Source organism: Meleagris gallopavo, chromosome 6 (genome assembly GCF_905368555.1).
Source record: "Meleagris gallopavo chromosome 6, MGAL_WU_HG_1.1, whole genome shotgun sequence".
Lineage (NCBI taxonomy): Eukaryota > Metazoa > Chordata > Aves > Galliformes > Phasianidae > Meleagris > Meleagris gallopavo.
Genome location: NC_139409.1, coordinates 28949962 through 28974528, shown reverse-complemented (window position 1 = coordinate 28974528; position 24567 = coordinate 28949962). Strand labels below are relative to the sequence as shown.

At 38.1% G+C, this 24567-nt stretch overlaps 1 protein-coding gene across 2 annotated transcripts in view; it reads right to left on the bottom strand.

Annotated features, from left to right (window-relative positions):
* The window catches only part of HDAC9 (histone deacetylase 9), a 465688-nt gene that overhangs the window by 249917 nt on the left and 191204 nt on the right, over positions 1-24567 (bottom strand). Inside the window, exon 5 of one of the 2 annotated variants that reach the window (XM_019616457.3) lies at positions 18208-18270. In XM_019616457.3, coding sequence (XP_019472002.2) covers positions 18208-18270 — 63 coding nt within the window. Of the gene's footprint in view, positions 1-18207; positions 18395-24567 lie in introns of those variants that run through there. The other variant, XM_031553921.2, reaches the window with a different exon arrangement.

The window sequence follows — 24567 nt, the reverse complement described above, 5'->3', positions numbered from 1 at the left end:
TAGTGTAGTAAATCTCACTTCACCCTGGATTTAGATAAATCATCTTTTGCCTCACATAGAAGTTTGACTTTTTGAAGATTATTTCAACATTTTTTATGTTAATTGACTCTAGCAATAGAATTTTACTCACAAAACAATTTTAAGTCTCCATGTTGTGCCTTAAATAATAACATATAAAGTAAGGGCTAAAACCTCAAGCCCTTATCTGTTTAAAGAGGGCACTAGGAATTCATAGACATTCGGTATTTTTGATGCTCCATGCTCTAGTTCCCATCCATAGCACACAGCTCACACACTTCACAAAAGTAATCATGTGAATATATTAATATTTAAAGAAAGTTGCATAAGGTGATCTCCTGAAGAAATCAATAATACTGCATGCTGAGTAGGGTACAAATGGGGTGAATTTTATAATCACTGCAGTTGGGCAGGCACAGAACAATGAATTTATAGAATTTATCTTTCATTCATTCTGGACATAGATAAAGCAGAGGACCAGTAGGAAGAAAATGTGATGCACTCCCTATTCCTATTGGCCTCCTGCCCTATTATCCCTTCTCAGGTTCTCCATTCACTCTTTGCTATCTCCTTCCTAAATGTTCCTGCTCCCACTGCTCAGTCAGTCTCACTGTTCCCACTTTGCCCTGGCTCCTTGGCTGACCAGCTATTTCCTCCTCACTCACAATTTGTTTTTCTCCCCTCCTTTCTCTGATGCTTCTGGTTTCCAACTGCTCCTTTATCAAAATCTACTCCCTACCACATCTACAGATGGAGAAAGAATGGGTTCAGGGTAGACCAGACTCCTGCCTTCATTCAGGTACCCACACTTGGATGCGGGCTGCTTTTAGCTGCCCAGTGATGAGTAAGCAAAAAGATAAGTAAAAAGGACCAGAACACAACATCCTAACTGGAGACAGAATACTTGGACATTTTATCAGGAATACAACAGTAAAACTTGATCTGCAATTTAAATTTGGCCAACAAAAATAGATTTGCACAAAGTTGCCTTTCAGCTACAAATATCATATGCCAAGTTCCTGATTTAAGGCACAGAAAGCAACAGAATTTCTCACTGTAGAATAGGGAAGACTGATGGAACTTTTCAAGGGCAGAATAGTTTATTTCTGTTCAGTCCTTTTCTCAAGAATGGTTGAAATGTTTTGCCCAACAATAATGAGAGTGAGGGAAAGCCATATTTTAGCAGACAGCTGAATGACACCTTTAAAAGTCTCATAAATATTTACTGTCATTCTAAATCATAAATGTTAGTAGCATGTCACACTAGTATGAAAATCTCAGATTGTTTACAAGTCAACCTCATCATTTTTGACCATGTCTACAATGCTATTCTGTTCTAATCCAGTACAAATGACTGGCTTTCATTCACAAAGCAAAACAACACACTGATACATCCTCAGCTATAAGAATGAAAGAGTTACTGATGATGAAAGAAGACTTATCAGTTATTTGCTATTAACAGATTGCTAAAAATACAACTTAACAGATGTAACTCATGGCATCTGGTAATGTTGTTGTCCTTGCTGTCCTAAATCACATTTCCCCATGGTTGTTGAAAAGCTTGGGCAACATCATTCCAGGTGACAGACAGCTCGTCCACCCAATTTAAGGCACCACATAAAACTGAGTCCTGCTATTTTCTAAATAATCAAATAAATTCACCTACAAGTTCCTTGTAACCATGAAAGTAGAAACTCATTTCTTTCCCTATCAGATGTACTTCCTCAAAATATGTTTCTGGTTAAAGGGATATAATTTTTACACAGACTTTTCAAAGACTAAAGTCAGTTTAAGAGGACAATGAACATCCAACCAAGTCAGCAATGACACCCAGAAAATTCTATATTTATTTATTTTTATTACGAATTGACCAATATTACTTTATTATGAATTTTAAATGTTATTACTCCCACAAGGTATAAATAGATTTCTACAGAATCAGTATATTTTAGTGCAGTATCTAAAACAACATACATCAAAGTTTTTGGAAGTTGCTACTGACCTCAGTACATGTAAATCAGATCTTTTAATAAAAGCTTTTCCGTTATGAGTTGCAGCAGAGATAAAGCCTCTTTTAAGGAAGAAAATTTCATCACTTAGGACTACTATTTTATGATGTTTTTTTTTTATGAAAGCAGAAAGTACAGGACTTCATCATTTTACTATTGTAATTGTAATCATTCTTAGCATGCAACTACTACAAATTGTTCATATAGTCTTTAAATTTCAGCTTTAGATGAACTTTTCTTGACCTGACATTTTCAGAATCAGTCAACAAAAGGTGTTCTATACAACAGAATTATGGAGTGAGGTCCACATACAGCACATAACACTTCAGATTGATGAGGAATTTATGGGTCTCTAAACATGCAGTACTAGCTAGGCAGAACTACTTTATTCATAACCTTACTCATTAAGAATTTACTAACAGAAAGCTAAAAAAAATTGTGGCCCCTCAAGCCACAATGAGCCTTGGGCTCTTCCCAATAACGTGATAACTGCATAGTAATAAAACAGGGACAACAGCTTTCATTTACTTCTCAGCTTACCTGTGGCAAAGTAACTTCAGCAGCAGGGAGCTCAGCATATCCTAAGAGCCTATATAATTTCTTTACTTCTCAAGCAGTAATAGCTGCAGTACAGACATAAGTACCAAAAGAGAATATGGAGTTTATCACAGGCTTCAAGCTCAATCAGGCATGGCAGCCCTGAAACAGGCCTCAGTTCTACCAAAAAATATTTTCTGAGAGACTGAAAAACATTTTCATACGATTTTCTTCTTTCTAGAACAAGTAAGAATAATACTAATTTTTATGCTTTTCTTTTAAAGTCAGTGACAGCCAAGAGACATAACTTAAGATCACTAATTCTGGAAAAGCAGTAATTTGTAAGATTTTGAACCAGTTGTATATCTATTCTTATCACTGTGAATAACTGATCAACATCTTTCATTATTTAGATACAAAGTCATGAAATGTTGGAATTGGTCCCCAGATTCTACACAGTTTTCTAAAGTTTGTGCAGCTTCTTTGGGTTACTGATATCCATCCCATGAGGACTGCTTTCATAGCACCAAGACAGAGTCCTAGCTTCCCAAAGATGTTATTATGAAATCCATAGCTTTGCATGAATAGAAAAAGAAGAAGGAAAAATGCCAATAGAAATAAAAATTAAGAAAAAGTTGACTCGCACTTCTTTAACTTTGGGAAAGGTCAATGTGAAACAAGGATACTGTCACTCAGGAAGGTGAAATGAATAAATAAAGTGATAAGGACTTTTACAGGGGAAGACAGATGCCTCTTGGCAGAAAAATACATGAAAATATTTATGGACAGCTCTTTCAGAAAATAACAGCCATTAAGCACTGAAATGTGCCACTATCCATGCCAAATATCTCGACATCTAATCTTACTCCATTTTCACTTATTGAAAACTTCACGAACTTTTTATTCTTTGATCTAAAAAGTCACAGTAAACATGCAAATACCAGCTTATTATTCTTGGGAAATTAACACTTAATGTTTTAAATTAAATTTAGGTGATTTGAATTTCCAGCATGCAACAAGGTTTTCTGTTTTCTTTTAATGCGTAGGGGTCTTATACCTAACATATATACATTTTACACATATGATATCCTCCAGGCCAAAGAATCCAAAACCAGATTATGAACATTTCCACAGAGTCCATCTGTGTGTACAGAGACCATAATGTAGCCACTAGGTTGTTTGACATCCTCAGCTTTTTCTGCCAAAGCTAAGAAGTCAAAGGACAGGAGTTAGTAAACTTTGGTATACTCTAGATGGGTCATCCCAAGAAGAGACAGAAGAAAGCAGAAGAAAAGGTTGTAGCAAGTTAGGTGAAGAAGCAGAAAATAAGAAATATTATGCTTTATATAGGACACAAGCATACAGCTGCAAACATTAAATTTACATAAGTTAAACTTGAACTCAGATTAGTAGTCAAATCTCCTAAAGGCTGGAGCTTTCCCAAACTGCACTTGTTTCTTCCGAGTGAAATTAGCAATACTCAGTAAATAGTCAATATTTTGATATCAAGAATTAAGATTTTAAGTCAGTGGAGTGAAATGAGGCAAGTTACTCTAAGAGGCAGCCAGGGATGATAGGCAGTTACTGCTGATTTCCAAAACTGCAACAGCACGCTTCTAAGACCTTACCTCAAACCCGGGAGGGCTAGAGGTATTCAGTTTATTTCAACAGCACATCACCTAACTGCCTGCCTTGGGGGGCACTCCTTGTTCCAAAAGGGACCCACTGACTGAGAAAAATATATCCTCCAGAGTTGCCATCTGATGGAAGAGGAAACATGGCTTTGAGAATGTACTCAAGAAGGGATGAAAAAAGAGGTGGCAAGTATAAAATCAAATTTCTACCACTGCTGCCCTCCACCACTGCACTACTGTATTTTCATTTTTCTGTATTATCCACGTGATACAATATTTTTGATTATTTTACTAAGAGAGATTTTTAAAAGCTGAAAAAGTGTAAAGCTAAGTGATATTGAAAAAAATGGGTACAGAAAAGAACCAAATACTAACTAAGCATGGTGCAAACGGCTGAGAGATTAAAGACTCATATTCTGAGCTATTTATACAATGGATTGAATCCACCACTGGTTAGAAATCTCAGGCTCAGGTGTGTCCAAAAGCCTCTGAGTGGAGAGTTGTGATGAGGCTGGAGTGAACAAAGCTAATGAAATTTTGGGCAGAAATGAGCATTAATTGTGTTCTTTTCCCTGTTTAAATATACACACACTCCTCAAAGCCACACAAGCCAGTTTTACATGATCTGGTCAGTATTAACTAGAACAATATTTATTACAGATGTTGCTTATAAAAAGTAAAGCCAGAAGAAAGTCTCTCCAAACTATCACTGCCTAATAAATTACATGCTGGGCAAATGAAAACAATACAGTTGTCAGATTGTTTCCATGCTGCAACATTTGCATTGTCATAAAGCAACATTTTATCACATTGCTGTCATGTTGAGTGAAAAGCACTAGTACTTGAAAAGTCATTCATCTCCTCAAAGTGCTATGTCACTTGTAAAGGTACAAACATCTCTGTACAATTTTTCACCTTTATCCAGTTGATTTATCTCTCTGCTACATACACACAAACATAAATGCATCACTTCTTCGAAGAACCCTGAGGTGAGGGCATTAGAAAATACAACAGGTTAAAAAAAGATGTCTGCAGCACTAAGTATAACACTGTGAATTTTGTTTTATCTCCATCACAACTCCATCTACAAGTAATTTTAATCTGTAGCCGAATAGCTGTAGTTGGTCCTTTGGGTACTGCTTTAGCCTCCTCCTACCTTAGTTATTTATGCCTCTGCTAGCAACAGCTCTTACAGCTAGAAAATATTGCAACACATAACTTAAACTTCCTTTTCTTTGCTTCAGGCTATTATTCCATGTTTTACCATCTTTTGAGAACAAATAATTCCCTTCCTTCATTTATACTGTTACCTTGAAGTTATTTATAGCTTGTGCCCATGTCCCTCGAGCTCTCCCTGTTATAGACTATAAATATAGCTCCCTTAATCCCTCCTCATATGTTTTATCCTCTACTATTTGTACCAGAATTGTAATCTTTATATTTTCTCTTCATTTTAAATTCTTTGGACTGCAACTGCACACTGTATTGTAAATGAGTGGTGAAGCCAAAATCTTTTGTTCCTTTTAAATATGATATTACATCGCTATAATTGTGAACACATTAGCCCAGATTGAAATGCATAAACTATTCTAATTGCTTTCATCTCTTATTTTTAAAACAAGTTGCACTGAATTTACAATTTCACATGCTTTGTCTGAGCTTACTGATTAATTTCACAAAACAGAGCAAAAATTATTTTAGCCAAAAGAGAGCAATATATACGATTTCAAAAGAAGAAAGGGAAAGGGATATTCTTTCCCCATATGTTCTCTCAGAGACTATATTCTCTTTTAATAGCAACAACAGAGTCAATTTTTGTTTAAATTTTAATCTCACAGATATTCAGGGAACAAATCAAGCCTGATGCAGACTGACTGTGTAGGATGCAGTTATGAGCTGTGAATTTTAATTGCATGCATATTTTGAGACTTGAAAGGATAACAAATTCTTTCAAAGGGTTAACAAAATGGGGATCAAAAAAATGGCCCAATCTTCAGTGGGGCTGTGACACTTGGAACCAGTTAAGGATATGTTGCACAGACTTAAATGGGCTTTCAAAATGTCCTTCATAAGGTGTGCCACAGGAGTTTGTGCTCTGTTAGCTTCTCTGGGCTTTGCATGAAGTTACAAGAATTCTCTCAATGATCAGAAACAGTTCCAAAGATAAAAAGCAGAAGGGAAATAAATACTCTTTTTGAATTAGGAGAAGGTTGATAGTGCAGTGAGGTAACAGTAATTGCCCTTTTTAATAGAGGTCTGGAAAGAAGAATAATGGAAAAAAGATTGATGAGGTTAAAACTGCAGATGGCACAAATCTCTTTAGGATATTTCGTGGAAGGCTCTGAGGAATGCCAGAGGTCCTTATAAACCGTTGCGATTGGGAAGCAAAATAGAAGAGTTCGTTCATTCTTTCAGCTGTGCACAGTAATTTCTGTTGGGAGGAATGAGCGGAATATACCTTAGAACTATTTTATTAACCTTAATATAACCTCCAAAATAGATGGTTGTCACTGTAGACAGCTTGGCAGAAACATGAAGTCAATAGAAATCAAGATTCAAAACTGAAAACAGGAGATACAGAAACTAGAATAAAAGTAAGTTTTCATAATTCTCAATGAAGCTTTGTCATCAGGAATATTCCAAATTGGTTATCCTATCTCAAAAAGAGCCAAGTCAGAAACAGGAAAAGGCTAATTGGATTTAAAATGATTAAGAGTTTGGAAAGACTTCCACAAGAAGAAAAAGTCTGATTTGCACTTCTGATTTGCACTTCTATGTGGGTTTTTTTTCTTTTTTTTTTGCATGGAACACTACTATTTATATCTACTTTAGCATCCATCCATCTGCACTGAAAGAGGAAAACCACATTATAAACGAGTATATTTGCATAACTATGGGCCTTCTGGGGAGTGCAAGTAAGGGTTAGATAATAATAAAGTAGATTTAGTGAAAAAATGTAAGATTAATCTATGCAGCCTTTCTCTTTTTCAAAAACTAACTACTGTCTTCTGGAATGATTTTAATAATTGCATTTACAATCACAAAGTTCAAACATCTGAAAATGTTATCTAACAAGAAAGCTGAGTTTTCTTTTCTCTACTGATATTTTAGACAATCATTTCTAATACTAAGTTCTGACAGCTGGATGCAAAACATTATTTCCTATCTGAATGTTATTAATCCCTGACGTTTCTGGGTTTACACTCTGTTGTCCCACCTATGATAATCTGTGGCTGTCCTCAGTTCAAGATCACAGACCTTCACAGTAACAGCAACAAAATCTGCTTTCAGATTGCATACCTTAGGTGTGACTGTGAAGATTAGAATCATTTAGAAGAGTTCTGATCCAAAAGATGCAGTGCAGCTGGGCTACAAACCGTACAGCAACAGGCATGAGAATCAAACTGTGCATCAAACTCAAAATTATATTCAGTAAGAAATGACCAGCAAAAACCGCAACAACTCTAAGGTCCTTCTGACCTGTGCTTGCTAGCATGCCAGCATGATTTAGAGATATTGTATGGTTTTGGCTTACGTAGATCCCGGTATCAAATGCTTCTGTAAGTAGCAACTAGGGAGTAGCTTCACAGGAAAGAAATTTTTCCTCCCATAGCTTGAATTCTACTGATTTCCAGGTTGTCTTGGAAGGATAAGTGCATACAGGAGCATTCTTAGGTTACAAAAATAAAAGAGAATCAGGGTATCAGTAGGAGAATGTCTGGCAAAACATTTTCTCCACAGAGGGAGGATTAGAGAAAGAATGAAGCAGAAATTGCATCCAAGAGCCATGTAAGCTTTGCTGGAGCAAACTGTTTACATGGCACTGAACCGGCGCTGATGTGGTTTGGGGTACAGATGGCTTCCATAACATCTCATTTTGCTGCAGGTTGCTGTACCCAGCACAGATATTTTCTTCTTGATTATGAGCAATGCACACTTGTCAGATTTTTTCTTTTCATTCTAACACACGAAATTTGCCCAGCGGATGAGAAGTACGGGCTGCTTCACAGGAACAGTATTAACGTGCATTCTACTCAATGGTAAAGTGCTATGTAGTTAACCGGAGTTTTATAAGGTGTTAATTAGGCGTGAAACGTTAGCCCTTGTCCTTTAAATGCTAAGAGAAGTTTCTCATGGAAGTATGGCTGAAGTTCTGCTTCCTCCCTCCATGGCCCTCCAACATCAAGGATAATCTACAGCAATACAGCAACGGTATTTCATAGAGGCAATAACACAAACGAGTCTTAGGAATCAGCTCCTGAGGTTCTTGGTGCCTTCAGCCCTTTGCAGCTTGCAAGACTGTTTGAGATAGAAGTCCACCTTTTGTGCTGCGAAGTGTGCAGAGTGAGGAAGAGCACTTGGCCTTAGACATGCATTCAAGCTCACTCCAACTAACCCATGAAACTCAACACATTCTAAAATTTTTGTCAAATTTTAATATACCCATAAGTCTAAAATGATCCTAGAGTTGGAAGATGGAGTAGGATCAGTGATAAATCTATATAAACATCTGATGTAAATTTATATATTATAGTGACAGGAGAGATGCATTCTCTCTTACATGAGATTTCAGAACTTTAGCTTAAGGGCATTTTTTTCTAAATATTCCCATTTCTGGCCGTTTATTTTCTGAACAAACTAGTTGTGCCAGTATTTATATCCTTACTCGTTCACAGCATCATTATTACTTAATTCATCTACATTAGCATTCCTTGTTTATTTCTTTGCCTTTAGCCCTTTGATGTTGCCATCTATAATTTCTCTTCTTTCCCAAGTAAATTCTTCAGCTGCCCCATTTTTCATATACTCACTGGTATGAGTGGGAACACCCCACCCCCCCAAAAAAAAAACAAAAAAACACACAAAATATGCACAGAGCTGAGAAAGCTGCCAATCAGGGCAACCAGAAAAGGCAAAAATAAGGATGGTGCAGGTGTCAGGGCAACGGTAATTCATTGCAGAGCACAGATGAGATTGCTCTGCAGGTTCTGTAGGAAAGCTGAGCTGTACTGGGGGATAGGAGTTAGAGATGGTGGGATGGAACAGAATCTGTAGCATGTGCATAAATACACTGTGTCCCACACCTCTCTCTCTCCCAAACAATTCATTCATTCTCAGAAAAAACAGAAAAACAGTCCTTAGGATGGTTTGGAAAATCCCTGAATACTAGTTTATTGTGTGACTACATGCGAGAGTAAAGCACTCCTACACTGTTTTTAATAGCTTTTGCTGATTCTAAAGACAATGCTATTTCTCCATGTCTTCTTTCTAGTGGTTTTTGTTTTTTTTTTCTCTTTTGTTGACAGAAGCTTCTCTCATTTCTATCAAATGTGACTACTTTCACCTATATCTTTCCTACTACTTTCACTGACAGAGCATGTGCTTCAGTCTCCCTCATTTCTACCTCCTACATGGATCACTTGCATCTCCATTCTTTCTCCATCCTCCCTCATAAAGCATTTTAATATAGGAAGTGCCTGTATAATCTCTCACTATTCCTCCATTTATAACACTCTTTGATATTTCTACCAAATCACTTTACCTCATGCCAATCCTTCCCTCATACAACTTGAAGAAACACAGGTAAGACTTATTGTTTCCAATGGAAATCCGTCAATGGTAATCGATAGTAGTATCAATTCTTCAAAGAAACAAAAGAATAAAACTTCATTCTTCTGAATTAGATCCTGCATGAAAATCAGTAACAGCAAATAAAAGGATGGAAACTTCTTGACATGTGCGTAGGAATGAGTAGATCTGTCTTCTGAGCCTGGAACACTGGTGAGCATATGCACAACATGGGCTGATGAGCATCTGCTGGATTCCCAGGGTAAAATGCTCTCCTGAATTCAGGTCCCAACAGATTTCAGCAACTGCTGTGCAAGGATTTTTTGGGTGAGAATTCTGATACATCTTTTAATAAATACCTTCATGTAAAAGTAGATATATTCATATAAACACTCTGATAATTTTCTTTTTGCTATTTCCTACGCTGTTATGTACATCAAAATACTAATTTTGTCACTATTCATCTCAACATGAAATCCCCCCCAAAACAGGGGTTTTATTTCATATTTCTTAGTGAGATCGTCATGAAGGAATTCTTTTATGCATTTTAGAACTTCAAAATCAGAACCAAATAAAAAGAATATAAAAAAATTAACAGTCCAGGAGTTTTATCTCATTCATATCCATAGGAAAAAAACATGACAAGGTTTGGGAAAAAGACGTGTTGTTCAGTAATCATGTCAATTTACAGATCAAACAAGTGGATGAGCAGAATAAAGACTTCATGCTCTCCACAAGGAAGGGTGATGTGAACAGGTAAGTATAAGCCAATCCCTAACACATCTTACTGCAGTTGCATAGGAGGAATAAACATCAGAAAGACTCCATAGGAGACTAAGCACTGGCAGTCTGTGTTCCCTATTCCTCCTCAAAATGTTACTCTGCAAAGCCAACAGGGTTTTGGCCTTGGGCACCAAGACAGAAAAAGGAAATTTGGATTAAGAACAAAACAATGGGAGGAAATTATTAAATTAACATTAAGCTTTCTCTTCATTCCATTCCAGATTTCACAGAAATTGAATAGCTGTTATTCCTCCTTGTGGCACACATACTTTCAACCACAGGGATCACAAAAGAGAACAATCACCTCTGATTGTAAAAACATGATTTATAAAAATGGCATTTTAAAAGAATTCATTCCTTTCTCTCTCCTGTCTCTCTTTGATGATACTCAGTTTCATTACCAGAAGGAATGTGTTACCATTAGCACGGAGCATCCTGCATTTCAAGCACAGTCATCAATGAAGGGTTTGAATTCTTGGAGCTCTTGTCATATTTGTACACTCCAGAAGCAGGAAGGAGTTTGCAACCAGGAGACACAAAGCTAATAAAGCAGATGTGTTGGCTCTGCTCACATTATATAAAATTCCAGAGCACTTTTAGAGTAATGTACAGAACTGCAAATCTGACAAAACTAAAGGAGCTGTTTATTATGCAACAGGAAAGTTAAACTAGCACTGTGTCTTTCAACCACATAAAGGCTTCTACTGCCTTTGCATGCTTTTTACACCAGAAACACTTTGAAGCAGATCCTGATCATATTCAGAATGTGCACAAAGACAAATATGACACTTATTTAGAGGAGAAAGGTGAAAAAGAAAAAATGGAGTTCATTAATCTATTAACATTTCACTGTTTTAGAAATGGCCAGCTTCAACTATACTCAAAGGCTGCACCAACACCTAGCTGACAATCTGCCACTTTCTTATTTGTCTTGCTTTTTATTAAACTGTTACTAAAAACTTGCTTCTAGTTACAGTCACTAAGATCCCAGCAAACTTCCTGAGGGGAGAATGTGCTTTACCATGTTTCTGAATGACAACTCTGCTTTAGGATTAAGGTTTTCTAGCAGATATGTTTGTGAAGTAGCCATGAAGAATGGTTTGCTAAAAATGTGTCATTTTGCCAAAGCTTCCTGTTATGTCCGTGAAATACATTTAGAAGGCTAATTAAACAGCAGGCACTGCTTTTACATAACAAAATGAGAAGGGTCCATTTTAGGGAGCTGTGTGCATATATGACATGTTCACGCTGAACATGGAGCTTGACAATGCCAGCCCCTAAAAATAGATCCTGGATATCCTTGTTCTCATCACCAGCCACAAGTCTGTCCCCTGCACGGCTGGGCAGCAATCCTGCCCCCTGCTACCTCCTCAGAGAACCAGAGCGCTACCCCAGGTATCTCTTTTTAGTACAACTACAGGAGATAAAAAGGATGTTGGACCTGCTGCAAGCACACATTTGAAACAATATCCTTGCCCCTTTGCAGGCAGCTATCATGTTGTTTTGGCAGCAGGAAGGAATCTGTGGTTTTTCTTGAATGTTGCTCTTCTTTATTTAAACTACCAGAAATAAAGCAAAAATGACAGAATGCTCTGTCTATAAATAATCATTCCGGTGTACAGTTATATTAGGAGGTAACTCAGATGGCATGATAACGCCTAACAGGCTAATCTTAGACCTGTAATGCCATAAGATGAAAATAACTAGGCTAAGAATAACTGACCCAGAGGAGTCAGCCTGTGAAAGAAGATCCACAGAACGGGGCATTTCAGATTTTCATGCATTCAACAACAGTATCTGCCAGCCAGTTTTCATAGAATATTTTGGATTGTACTCATCATATAAAAACAAAACAGTAGTTCACAAAAGTTAAAATGCAATCACACTTGAAATCTTGCCCATCATCTACATCAAAACCTGAAATCACTGTATATATATGCATGTGTGCAAATATACACAAGAGGAGTGATGAATGTTTGCAGACCAGCTAGCTAAGCATTCTGCTTTCTCATAGCTCCTGCATCCTCTACAAAGGCTGTGCAAAAGAAAGGGGCTGGGCAGTTGTTATAGGAATAAAAGTCTGATTATAGCTCTGGTAGTAGGAGCAGTTACAAATGTTCCTCAGATCCAATGCTAATTTTAATGAGGTGAATAACTACTGTACACAGTTTTACATGAGGAAAGACCAGCTGAAAACACATGCTTTTGAGCAAGGGGCAAAGCAGTATACGTGAGAAAGGTGAGCAGCTAAAACAATAAACAGCTAAAGTAAAAAAAAGTCTTTTATGAGTGATTTAGCTCAACACATCAGAGAGAAAGGAGTGCTGTTTTAGTGCAGGTGCTAGCAAACCTTTGTATTACAGGCAGTCTAAGGATATCAGGAAAGAAGGCCAAAGAGGTTTTAAAAATAAAAGCAGAAAAATTTTACTTATTTTCCAGTTCTCATGACTTGCTATTTTTTTAAATCATTTACTTTGAAACTCCTGTTCCAGTCCTTTTCCACAATTTATAAATATACCTTCTAATGCAAAGTAAGATTATCAGGTAACCATCATGATTCCAGAAGCTGGGACATAAGAGAGAAATTTCTTTTTTAAAAAGGCAACATGACAGCATCAGAGACACACAAAATTGACAACATTGGCATTCACTGTCTTCCCAAATAATACATATAAGAAAAAACAGCTTAATTTCATCTGACCACATTTTTTGTTCAACTGAATTCATAATCAGTGTCTTGTCCAGCACATCTGATTGAGCAATGCCTTCACCCAAAATCAGTGAGACCGTCACCACACAAGGTCTGCACTGCTCTTCTCATAGCCTTGACTGTTAAGGCTAAGCCGTACTCTCCGATGACAAAGAATCCAAATACATCAACTCCTATGAAGAACTAGCTCTTTTTCTGACTGGCTTTTGAGAGGCAATGAAAACAGCCTCTCCTGACTGCTGCCTAGAACTTCCCTGAATTGAGCTGTTTCACACCATTTTTTCATTACTCTAAAGAGAATCATAAAGTAAAACATCATCCTCTGTTATCTTTCCTCACTTCAAAGAGTTATTGCCTGAGATAACACATACGTAAGACAGGTTTTATCTGTAAATATTTGCACTCTCTGATTCAAAAATGCAAATATTCCAAGATTTTCAATTTTCACGTGCCTCAAAAAATAAAAAAATAAATAATAAAAAAAAATCTTTACATGAATTTACTTTTTGCAATCTCTCCACAAGACCAGTTGAACAGGTGACAGTTTTGTTTGGCCAGAAATAAAGGGACAACAAATATCAAATAATATTCCCTGATGGCAATATAAATACACATGTACAAACATATTTATGTGGTTATGCCGTCACACCACACCACGCAACACATGAGATAAATTTTGTACATGACTTACTGAGGGAAGACAGCTAAAAAGAACCCGCCAACTCACATACAACATGATGCACACAAACACCAATTCTGCCATTTATATTCAAAAGACACAGCTTGAATTTTCTGGTCAGTGCAGAGAATAAAATACCACAACTACATTAACTTAATCCATTTGTGAAATCACAAGTATCTTGCACGTGTAGCTTGACTGAGTCACAGAATGGCTTAGGTTGGAAGGAACCCCAAGGATCATCAAGTTCCTATCCTCCTGTCACAGGCAGGGCCACCAACCTCCAGGTCTGGTACTAGGCCAGATTGAACCAGGGCCCCATCCATCCTGGTCCTGAGAACCTCCAGGGACAGTCAATCAGATTAATCACTCTGAATTGTTAAATTCCCTTTAGAACCGTTTTGTTCCAAAGGTTTCTGAGCCTGACAGGTATTATTTTCCCCATCTCACAGAAGAGGAAGCTGACGTCAGCAGGATTATGTAACTCACTCAGGTCACCTGTCAGCTAAGTGACAAGCCAAGGCTTTAAGCTCAAGATCTCCTTGAACTCTTGATTTTTCAACACTGCTGCTTTGGGCAGGAGGCAGAGCATGTCCTACCCAATAAAAGTTGAGGTGGAATTTAGAAAGGCCAATGCAAGGGTACATGTCAAAATATGGTGAATGAAGCAACCATACCCTTTGGAAAAATATCACGGTATGTTTAATCACCAGAGGTTAATAATGTTGGCATTACTCCTTAAAGTCACAGATCTGCAGATGCCATGGCTGTTTATTCTCCTTCATGCAAATGAAATAGGCTTGATTAATGTAGTACCGCATTTGTAATTTATTTGTCACATGTGAATGATTCCTGCCAAGGAATCATTCCTGCTGAACCAAAAGCTTTTTTTTCAAGGGGTTATAGTTTATGAATCATATTGTGATAGAATGGGAGACCTGAATGCTAGAACCTGTTGTGGCATTGCACATATGGCAGTTGTGACTTTGGGGGTAAAATTAAAGAAATATCATAGGAAATAATACCACCTAAATAAGAAACTTAGACTCAAGTTGTTGTTTTTTGTTTTTTGTTTTTGTTGTTGTTTTTTTTTTTTATTTTAATCTTGAAACAAAAATAATTATGGTATCAAATAAGAATGCATAAGCATCATTTTCTCAAATAAAGATTCATGGTACATACTGCTGCATTTTAGAGCAACAGTACCATATGGGAGTATCTAGTTCTGTCTTCTCAAGATAGCTGAAACAGCTCTCTGCAATAAGGTGTAGGTGTTTGCAAATTACACAGCTTCTTGAGTCAGTGCCTATCTAGATTGCTCCATTCATAATTAGACTTTTGATTGGTAACTATCTAGATAATCTCATTCATAGTATGATTTACAAGCAGGGATGGAGACAGACAGGCAAAGCAGTAATTGAGGGAATACCAGAAGAACTGCTTTTGCATGACAGAAGCATTTGGTATGCCTGCTATTGTCAGAAATACCTTAGATATTTTGGTTTGCAAATATGTTTCCAGTCGCCACTGCATAGGTCCTCTTTGGGGATGACTCCAGTCTATTTACATTTAGAGTTGTGTAATACATGCCCACTGCACCTGGGAACTAGCAAAGTTGAACACCCACTGACAGCATAAGCTGCGCTTATTCCAAGACTTCAAGAATATTAAAGATGCATGTTGTAAATGTTCAGGTATGTTTTTTTTCTGAAATATGCACAACTTCTTAATTTGTGCAGTGCATGAAGTGAAGATGACTTTTAAGTAAGGAGTGAGTGCTCTTTGCAAAATTCAGGTGACTGGTTTTAGTTACTACAAACACTAGACCACGTAGTCATGCTCCGGTTACTCCTTTCTCCCCTGTATGCATGTAGTATAGAGACAGTGCACAAAAAGTTATCAGGACTGATTCTGTAAGACTCTGATCTCAAAGGAACTGAAGGTAACTGACAGCAACACCAGACTTTGTGGTCTCGTGAGACATGAATTAAACTACAGACTATGTACAGTATCAAGTACTTGTGGTCTTGCTGTGTATCTCAAAGGCCAACAAAAACACTGTAGAACAATTTGTGCTCTACAGAGTATATATTTAAACATCTTTTACCTCGACGATTTACCTCAACAACAAAAAAAAAACAACAACTCTATTTTACTTGGTGCTACAGAGGAAATTATATATGTTATAGAGGCCTAAGGTAATATCAGCTAAAAATCAAATGTTACAAGACATTCTTGTCTCCACTGAGGAAAAACTCAGAGCTATAAACTTACAGAAAATTACCTCCTTTTCTTGTGTTTGAAATGAGAAAATTGGTATTACTTGAACAACATTACTTGGTGGTTACAAGTTAGAACAGTGAACTTAAAAAAGGATAGATTTTCACTTGCATATAGATTACTTCAACTTGAGTCACTATTAAAAAAAAAAAAAAAAACAATAGAAGGGAAGGTGAAGCACTTAGTCTTATCTCTCTGACCAGTATAAAAGCACTGGACACTTGCTGAGCTGTTCAAGAAAAGCAATCATTCTTGAACAGTAAGTCAACACAAAAGTTTGCAGAACTGCAACACTTTCAGAGAACATTCTGCTTTTTTTCCACTTTCTTAGCTAGAGCTTCATTGCCCATATTTGTAAACAATTCTTTCACCTGATTCCTATCCTTGACAAAGGAGCTGCAACTGGTGTTCAAAATGTATTTTAAAGAGATAAAGTAACAGTAAATTCTTTGAGAGATCCATAAAGAAACAAATCAACCCAGCAGCTTGATAGAGGAAGAGAAAAATCCCCAATGTTAAACATCACAAGTTTGAAGCGCCCATTCCCTTTAGATATTCACAATTAATTTAATGTGCACTTAATACCTCTTCAATTTCTCACTGACTCTTTCATTCTTTTATCTCCTTAGTTATTATGAGATTTTATGACTTTCTGTACCGAGTAACACTAATCATAAAGTTTAAAAACATCAAACACTTTCCTAACAAGAAAAATGTTGCCATTTGACACAATCATTCACAGTTTAATATCTGAAACCATAAGCCTGCTCTTCAGTTGTATGTAATAAAGAAACAGCAGAAGTTTAAGTTCTCCATCTGTAAAGCAGGAAAATAAACAGTTTTTTAGAAGAAGCAAACAAACATGAGCTCAACAGGTGTACCAAAACAGATCTGAAGAGATCTGTGATCCACACGTGTATTTGTGCTTACAAGGTGGGAAACACTGCAAATGTTGATAAAAATAAAGATATGAAAAAGGGAAGAAAAAAGGGAATAAACTAAAACTATCATACATGTAAAAATTCACATTACATTCTACTTGCAGGCTGTCTATAAAGCCAACCTTACGAAAAACAAAGTGAGAAATCTAGGATTGAAAAGATATAGAGCAGCTAATTCACAGTTTAATAGAGAAGAGTAAAAAGTAACCTCAAATTTTGACTTTTTTAGCTTCTCCAAGAAGAAGCTTCATCTAAATGGCTACAATTATTTTGGCTTAATTCATCATTAAGACATTACCCTCATGTTTCAAACACAGCTAACAGAGAAATCAGAAAATCCAAGGAGAGCTTCAAATGCATGCAGAAACGTCCAGTGTTCCATAAGAGCAGCTTTGAAATACCTTCATTAAAAATACATCCAATTTACATTTCAGTGACTCATTACCTCTGACTACTGCCATTCCAAAATATTTTCTAAAGTAGCAAGATAAGTCATGCATATTGAAGAGACTGTCTTGCTTTACGAGCATTCTTTTTAAAGTAACCTCACAATGAAAACAGAACAGGATTAATATAAAAACCTCTCTGCATGTAAACTTGAGAAAAGGAAGCTCACAAGAAGACCAAATCCTGTTTACAAAATCACATAGGAAAAGAACTGTGATGGGCTGTAATGGCAGCTTTCTGATAGAGGCTGCTGCTGAAATTCTCTCTGTGTATAAGCTCATACCACAAGCCCCATTTTGCACTCACAAAACAAAATAAATGGAAAAAAAAAAAAAAAAAAAGGAAATGCCAACTATATTTCAGTTGTTAGCATTTGGCTCTTGCTGGAAAGCAGCAGGCTGAAGGAGACAAACTCCCCACAAATGCAATAGTTAGTATCTAACATACTGTGATAGGAGAGAATTATTTAACAACTTACATAAAGCCCACAAAAATACATCAGTTCTTTAAAGGAAAGGTGTTTTCTTGCTGTGATGGGCTGTATTTTCTCGGTAAGTCACAGTGTAGGCACGGAAGGCTCAGGTGCTGAGCTGTCTCTTACCTGAGCTGATCATACTGTGCATTCTTTGCTGAGCCAAGAGCTGTTCACGTCCAGAAACTCCATCTGAGGAAAAACACGATTCACTCTCGTAAATTGTCTGCAGCATATTCCAACCAGTCTGCACTTCAGCTACACGAGAGATTCATCACGCCACTTGCACAGGGGAGTCAGCCACGACCCTCTGCCGTCCTACCTCCTCCAGCCGGGCTCGTCAGACAGTACACTTCAGTAATTAGCAATGTCTAAGCATTTGTACAAGTATCTATTAGGAGAGAAAAGGCAAAATCCACTTTACACAGCAGCGAGGGCAAGAAGCTCCTGCTGGGCTGTGCACCTCAGAGTTTCACCAGTTGTGCTCTGGGAGCCAACAGCAGGTGGATGAAGAATCAAAGAAGTATCTCGGTGCTTTCTGGCAGTGTGTGTGGGGAAACACAGCTTCGCACTAAGCACAAGCACCCAATGGGAACCGATCCCCGGGGTCCGGCTGCGGTCCCCCCGCCGCGCTGCTGTCCCGCAGCCGTTCCCAGGTCCCGCTGCTGGAGTTGGCCTGGGCAGTGACAACTCATTTGCATTTGAATCAACAACAGCGTGGCCCAGAGGCGGCAGAAATAGAACAATGGCTGGCCTGAGCCAAAAATAGGTCAAGCGCAGCCGGGTGATTGGAGCCTGCATTAATGCATTTAAAAATACCACAGCAAACACAGCTGTCCAGTCGCTGTCTTTCAAACTGCAATCCTCCCTCGTCCTCGAGCGTAATTAACCCTTTCATGCTGCCAAGCCTATTTCTGTGAGGAGGAGCGCGAGTTGGTGGGCGAGCAACAGGGCACAAGCACTCCTCGTGCCCTGCCCTCCCCTCCCCCGGCAGCATTTGCTGAGAAGCAAGGGAAAAAAAAAATGTTTCTAAAATAGCACTGATGCTCTCGCTCGCAGCGTGGTTTCTGCCGCGCCCACGCACAGCAGTCCCGCGGGGCTATTTCGGCAGCCCTTGTCCTGGGTGCTGGGACCGTGGCCTGCTGGGCTGGGCGAGCCAGGCAGGCGGGCTGGGGGCGAGCGGCAGGCGCAGGGCATGCTGAGGGGAGCCGGGTGGGTGCTCCCGGCTATAAGCGGCGTTTCCATATTTAGCACGCCTGGTATAATGCTTATAGTAAGGCACCAGTTGTGGCACAGCATATTCGACATGCCTGCCTACTATGCACCATTCTATCGGCTTACTTAAAATGTGGACAGGGGCCGAGCAGCTCCCGCTTATCTTTAGCAGCATTAGGCAATTTGTACATCTTTCTCCCTTTGATGAGGTGATGTAGTTTCAGAATGGCAGTGTTTGCAGATCAGACTAAAAACGCCATGCTGCTCTACGTCTTGGCAGGCTTCTCACATGCTATATTAGTTTCATTTTTCTAAAGATATTTCAAAAGTTGCACGTCTTGTTTTCTGCTTATCGCATCTATATGCAGATCAGCAAAGCTTCATTTCACTGTTACAAATGATACTTGACCTGCTTTGACATACGGTGTTTACCACACAGGTCACCAGAGCCTGTCACTACCTACCTATATCCCTGCACTCTGGCCACATACATGCCAAAATTCTGTGCCCCCTCCCCTGGGGAAGTGAGAGTGGCAACAGAGACAGGATTACTCACTGGGATCAGGAAGTCAATGCAAAGGTTGTCTCAGAGATTTCCAGAAATCCACCAAGCCCTGAACTACCTCAAACACTTCTTGTTCTCAAAGACACAAGAATGCTGTGTAACACTTGAAGCTCAGTTCTGCCTTTCAGCCAAGAATTGCCTGTCTGCTGCTTAACTCACACAAGAGATTGCAGCAGAGGGCAATATTTTTTTTTCTTTACTTGTCACAGTTCTGCTTATCAAAGAAAAGATGCTCAATGACAAAATACTGTGACACTGTTATAATATTTGGAGACTTTTATGGCATCTGGGAGGTCCACGGTTCCAGTGTTCTTTTTTTTGCAACCGCTTTATTTCTCTGCATGCAAAATAATCTAGTTCTGCCAGAGGATAGGATCTGTACCTTGAACAAATGGAGAAAGACTGCAGCAGCTGACAATGGGATTTTCCTTACAGGATCCTCGAGTCACCTAGCACTGATCAATGTTTTATCTCATCTTTCCTCCTCACACAGTTTACACATCGTAAAGTGGAAGGGTGTTGTCATATGAAAGGCAAAGGGTACCAGAGTATTTCTGTGGATGCAGGAGGGCTCTGCAGGCACCGTAAACCCTGCCCTGCAAAGGGGGAAGGACAAAGGTGGTAGCAGCAAGTAGGGTGTTACAATGCAAGCCAGTAGTTGCATAGCATGCATATCAGGTTATATTGACAGCTGGCAAATTGATATCATGAACATTTAAAGTAATGCTCATAACGCTCTCAGAGCCAGTGCTAGAAAGCTCACTTGGACTGAGACTACTCAGTAATCAACAACTCCAGTTCATTCCCAGAAAAGCTGTTCATTCTACTTCCTCCATGGTGCCCCACGGGTTCCAAATCCTGGTGCTGCCCCCCAGAGAGCTCCAGGAGACCTGCTTAGACTCCTGCAATCCCATTCATGCTGGAGATGCTTCAGCCTCTAATCATGTTATGAAAATGATGACCTGAACTGAGGGCTGAGAACGTAAATGTTCTTTTATCTCTTGAAAATAAGAATATCCAAATGTTTTATGCATAGGGCAGAAGATGTCTAATGAGCGCAAGAGGGAGGACCAACAGAAATAGAAACTTTATCTAACACAGAAAAAGTGTTTTATAGACAACGGTAAACTAACAAAAAAATGGAATTGCTTTATGCCCTTGAGCCAACCAGAACACGATCCTGTTTAGTGATTCAGTATCACAAAATAATCAAGTCTTGTATTACAGGGAAACACCACACAAGTAAGTAAAATGCAAGCCATGACACAGAAAATTCTAGAGTGTGGAAGACTGGCATTAGGTATCTATATGCGTTTCTAAGTTCCTGTATATGTAGTTGTATTTATTTAGATAGCATTCACAGCTCTGACTGACTGACTTTAAATACTTCAGTGACTAAAAAAAAAGTAAACTATTTTCAAGAGTAGAAAATGTACATTCAGACATTTAGCTGCAAGAATTCTTAATTTTGGCATGCGTATTTTAAAATAACATACATGACTTACACTGTTAGCTAATCCACAGACCACAGTGAGTGTTGCATTGTTTTATCTTTGAGATTATAGATAAAAATTATATCTAAAAATTTCCCTTATGAAGTCAGTCACCTTATGGGTGAAATTTACAGTCTGAATACTGAAATGCTTCAATGTATTATGGGCCTACTTACGAAAATCTCTGGTACATGCTTGCTTGAAAACACTTGTGTAAATCCATCCTTTTTCAACATATTTAAGCACAAATTCTATGGATTGCAATAGAATTTAAACATGAAGTAAGCATTTTGCTGAGTCAGCCCTGTCAGCAATTGTATGATTGCATGGCTTTAAATAGCTCCTTTAGAGTCCCACAGCAGAAGGAAAAAGGGTTTGTGCCTGGACGAAACTTGGTTTTTATTTTTGAAGCTATTCTTGCTGTAAGGTAAAGTTCATAGAGGAACACAAGGGATTTTTATTATTATTATTATTATTTTTCTTTCAAATGAACTTCCTAAACTTGGAGAACTTTAATGACTCTAAAGGGAAGAGTAAACTGTTAATGTGATTGCACTGCTGAGGTGACTCTAAATGTAATCAGCACCTATATGGAAAATGTAAGGCCTGTTAGTAGCATTGAGATCTCATTACAGGGGTTCACAATATCTCTCTCTTGTTTTCCTTCTGAGTTGTTAAAAATAAATAAATGTAAGGAAATTATACTGGGAAACAGCATTACTGCAACATTAAGACTGAGAAATTAAGTGCTCAAATTAGAAGGAGCTAGGATTTCTACTCCATTATTAACTCAGCACCATTATAATTAAGCAGCACTTTTCTGCTCCTACTTTCCTCGTTAAGTACAAACAATACATTACTGCTTGTTTTTAGCATACCTCATTTATCACTCACATTCTTCTGAAGCACCGCCTTCATTAATATTCTTACTGCAGTTTCAGCTTTGGCAGTTTTCATATTTATAAAGGAATTCTTACATTTATTCTTCTGCTGAGTTGCTTCATTGTAGCATATAATTATTACATACGAAATTAAGTAGAGAGATGCTATCTGTTCATAGTCACATACTTAAGTTGGAATATTGCAACTCTTAGAAATGTCCCATACAGTTGTCCTTCAGTCCCTTTTTCATTAGGCAAATATTCAAGGAAAAAGCATCAAGTAATACCATGTACTGATATAAAACAACGCATGACCAAGTACTAACTAAACTAAGCTTGCATGGGTAATATTAAATCTGGCCTACTTCAGTACTGAAATTTTGATTTCTAATCCCTTCCACCAAAACAGTTCCTAACTATTATTTGTATATCTAATTATCTGGAAGCAGATAGCAGAAGCAGATGGTTTGGGAGCAGAAAGAAACTAGTGGAGCTGCTCAAGCACCCTGTTTTAACTCCCGCCTGGAAAAAAAGGACCACATTCTGAGCCCTGGGAGAGCAAAAATGAATAATTCAATCCACATGGCCTGGTTGGAAAGCTGCAATGCAAGGATGTATAGCAAGTCTTTGGTGCTGCCTGTGCAGGAACGCATGTCGCTTTTTCTTCACAGTGCCCTGAATCCACCTGAGAAGCATTTTTCAGCTGAGGAGAAAACGATGGTTCTAAGCACCTTAAGCTCAATTCAGGCTTCAAAGGAATTTCCTGGGACAAAGAAAGGCATATCTGTAGCTTCAGGAGATTTTGTGGCAAACAATGGGAGAATAAAATTTCATAAAGTTTTGAGAATAAGAAATGCTGCCCTAGGTAAATGCATGGGTGCCTGCCGTCTCTCCTTATGACAATAGAGAGAGCCGCTCAGCTTTCACATGTAAATGAGCTAAGGGCTTTTGGAACTAGCTCTCCTTTCTGCTGATTACCTGTCACTTTTTCTCCTCTTAAAATATGCCTTTTCATTCACACAAATAAGTCTACTGAAAATTAAGTCCTAGATTCAGAACAACACCTCAAGCAATGCGCGCTTGATTATAAGCACAAGGCTAAAGTTAAGCACAAGCTTAAGTGCTTCATAAATTCAAGCATACTCTCTTGAATCAAAAAGCTCAAATAATTCAAACAAACACAGACAGATAAAAATAAATGATATTTAGGATAGGAAAAACATACATATTTCAGTTATTCTACTGACACTGTTATTTGTTGGAACAAAAACCTAAAATTTTTGTGGCAAAATTAAGGTAAATTGCATACAAACAATACAAGCCACACAGCCAAAAGCAATGCCAAGTATTGATAAATAAATCCTTCAGACCAGCAAAGCACTGTGCCTCTTTTATGCCATAAATGAGGCAAGCAGATATATATACAATATGAGATTTACCAGGTCTGCTATGTTTGCCCAGCTTTCTTAGGCGTGTTACGTGCGCTGAGTCTGACGTGTAGCTGCTCTGGACACACACTTGAATAGACATACATAAAGTTGCCCTGGAGCTCCTAACCTGTAACGGACTGCAATACATTCACTGTACTTCATGTATTTCAAGCTTGTTGCACATATACTGAGCAAATGATCTGTGCCTACACTGAGCATTTTGCACAGTTCAGCTCAACAGAACTGAGCACTGAGAATTATTCCTGAAGGAAAGACTGAAGTTCCTACCGTTCAAGAACCAGGATGAACAGTATCTCTAGCCCATAATACATGCATGAGTTTAAGTGCTTTTTTGGTTTTAAGCCAAGAAATGTAGGCCAGGATTGCCATTTGGAGAACTGCACTGTGAAAACCAGTGACTATGGCACAGGACTTAGGGTCAGAGCAGAACACAGCCAACTGAATATGACCTCCTAGGATTACACTGTGATCAAAAAGGCTAATAAAATAATTGGATATATAAACTCACTCTAATTTCTTGCAGTACAGATAGTGAAGAGTACTGATAAACTGAGGATGGATAAATTTGTGACAAGAATGATATAGGTTCATAAAATGACTAGAAAGCCGAAACTCTAAGACCTAGGATACTATGTCCATTTGGGTAATCAAATGTCCTTTATCTTAAGAACCAAGTATTTAGGAAAAATCCAGGCTAGAAGTAGTGGACAATCATTTCAAAAATGTTTTAAAAGGACAGCTGAACACACAAATGAATTCTATAGTGGCTGTGACTCTGGAAAGAAACTTCTAACACTTCTATAAAGCAAACAGATCAGAGCTGGTGATCACGGGGATGCCTACTTTGAATTAGTGTAAATTATTGCTTAAGTGATAGGATTTAT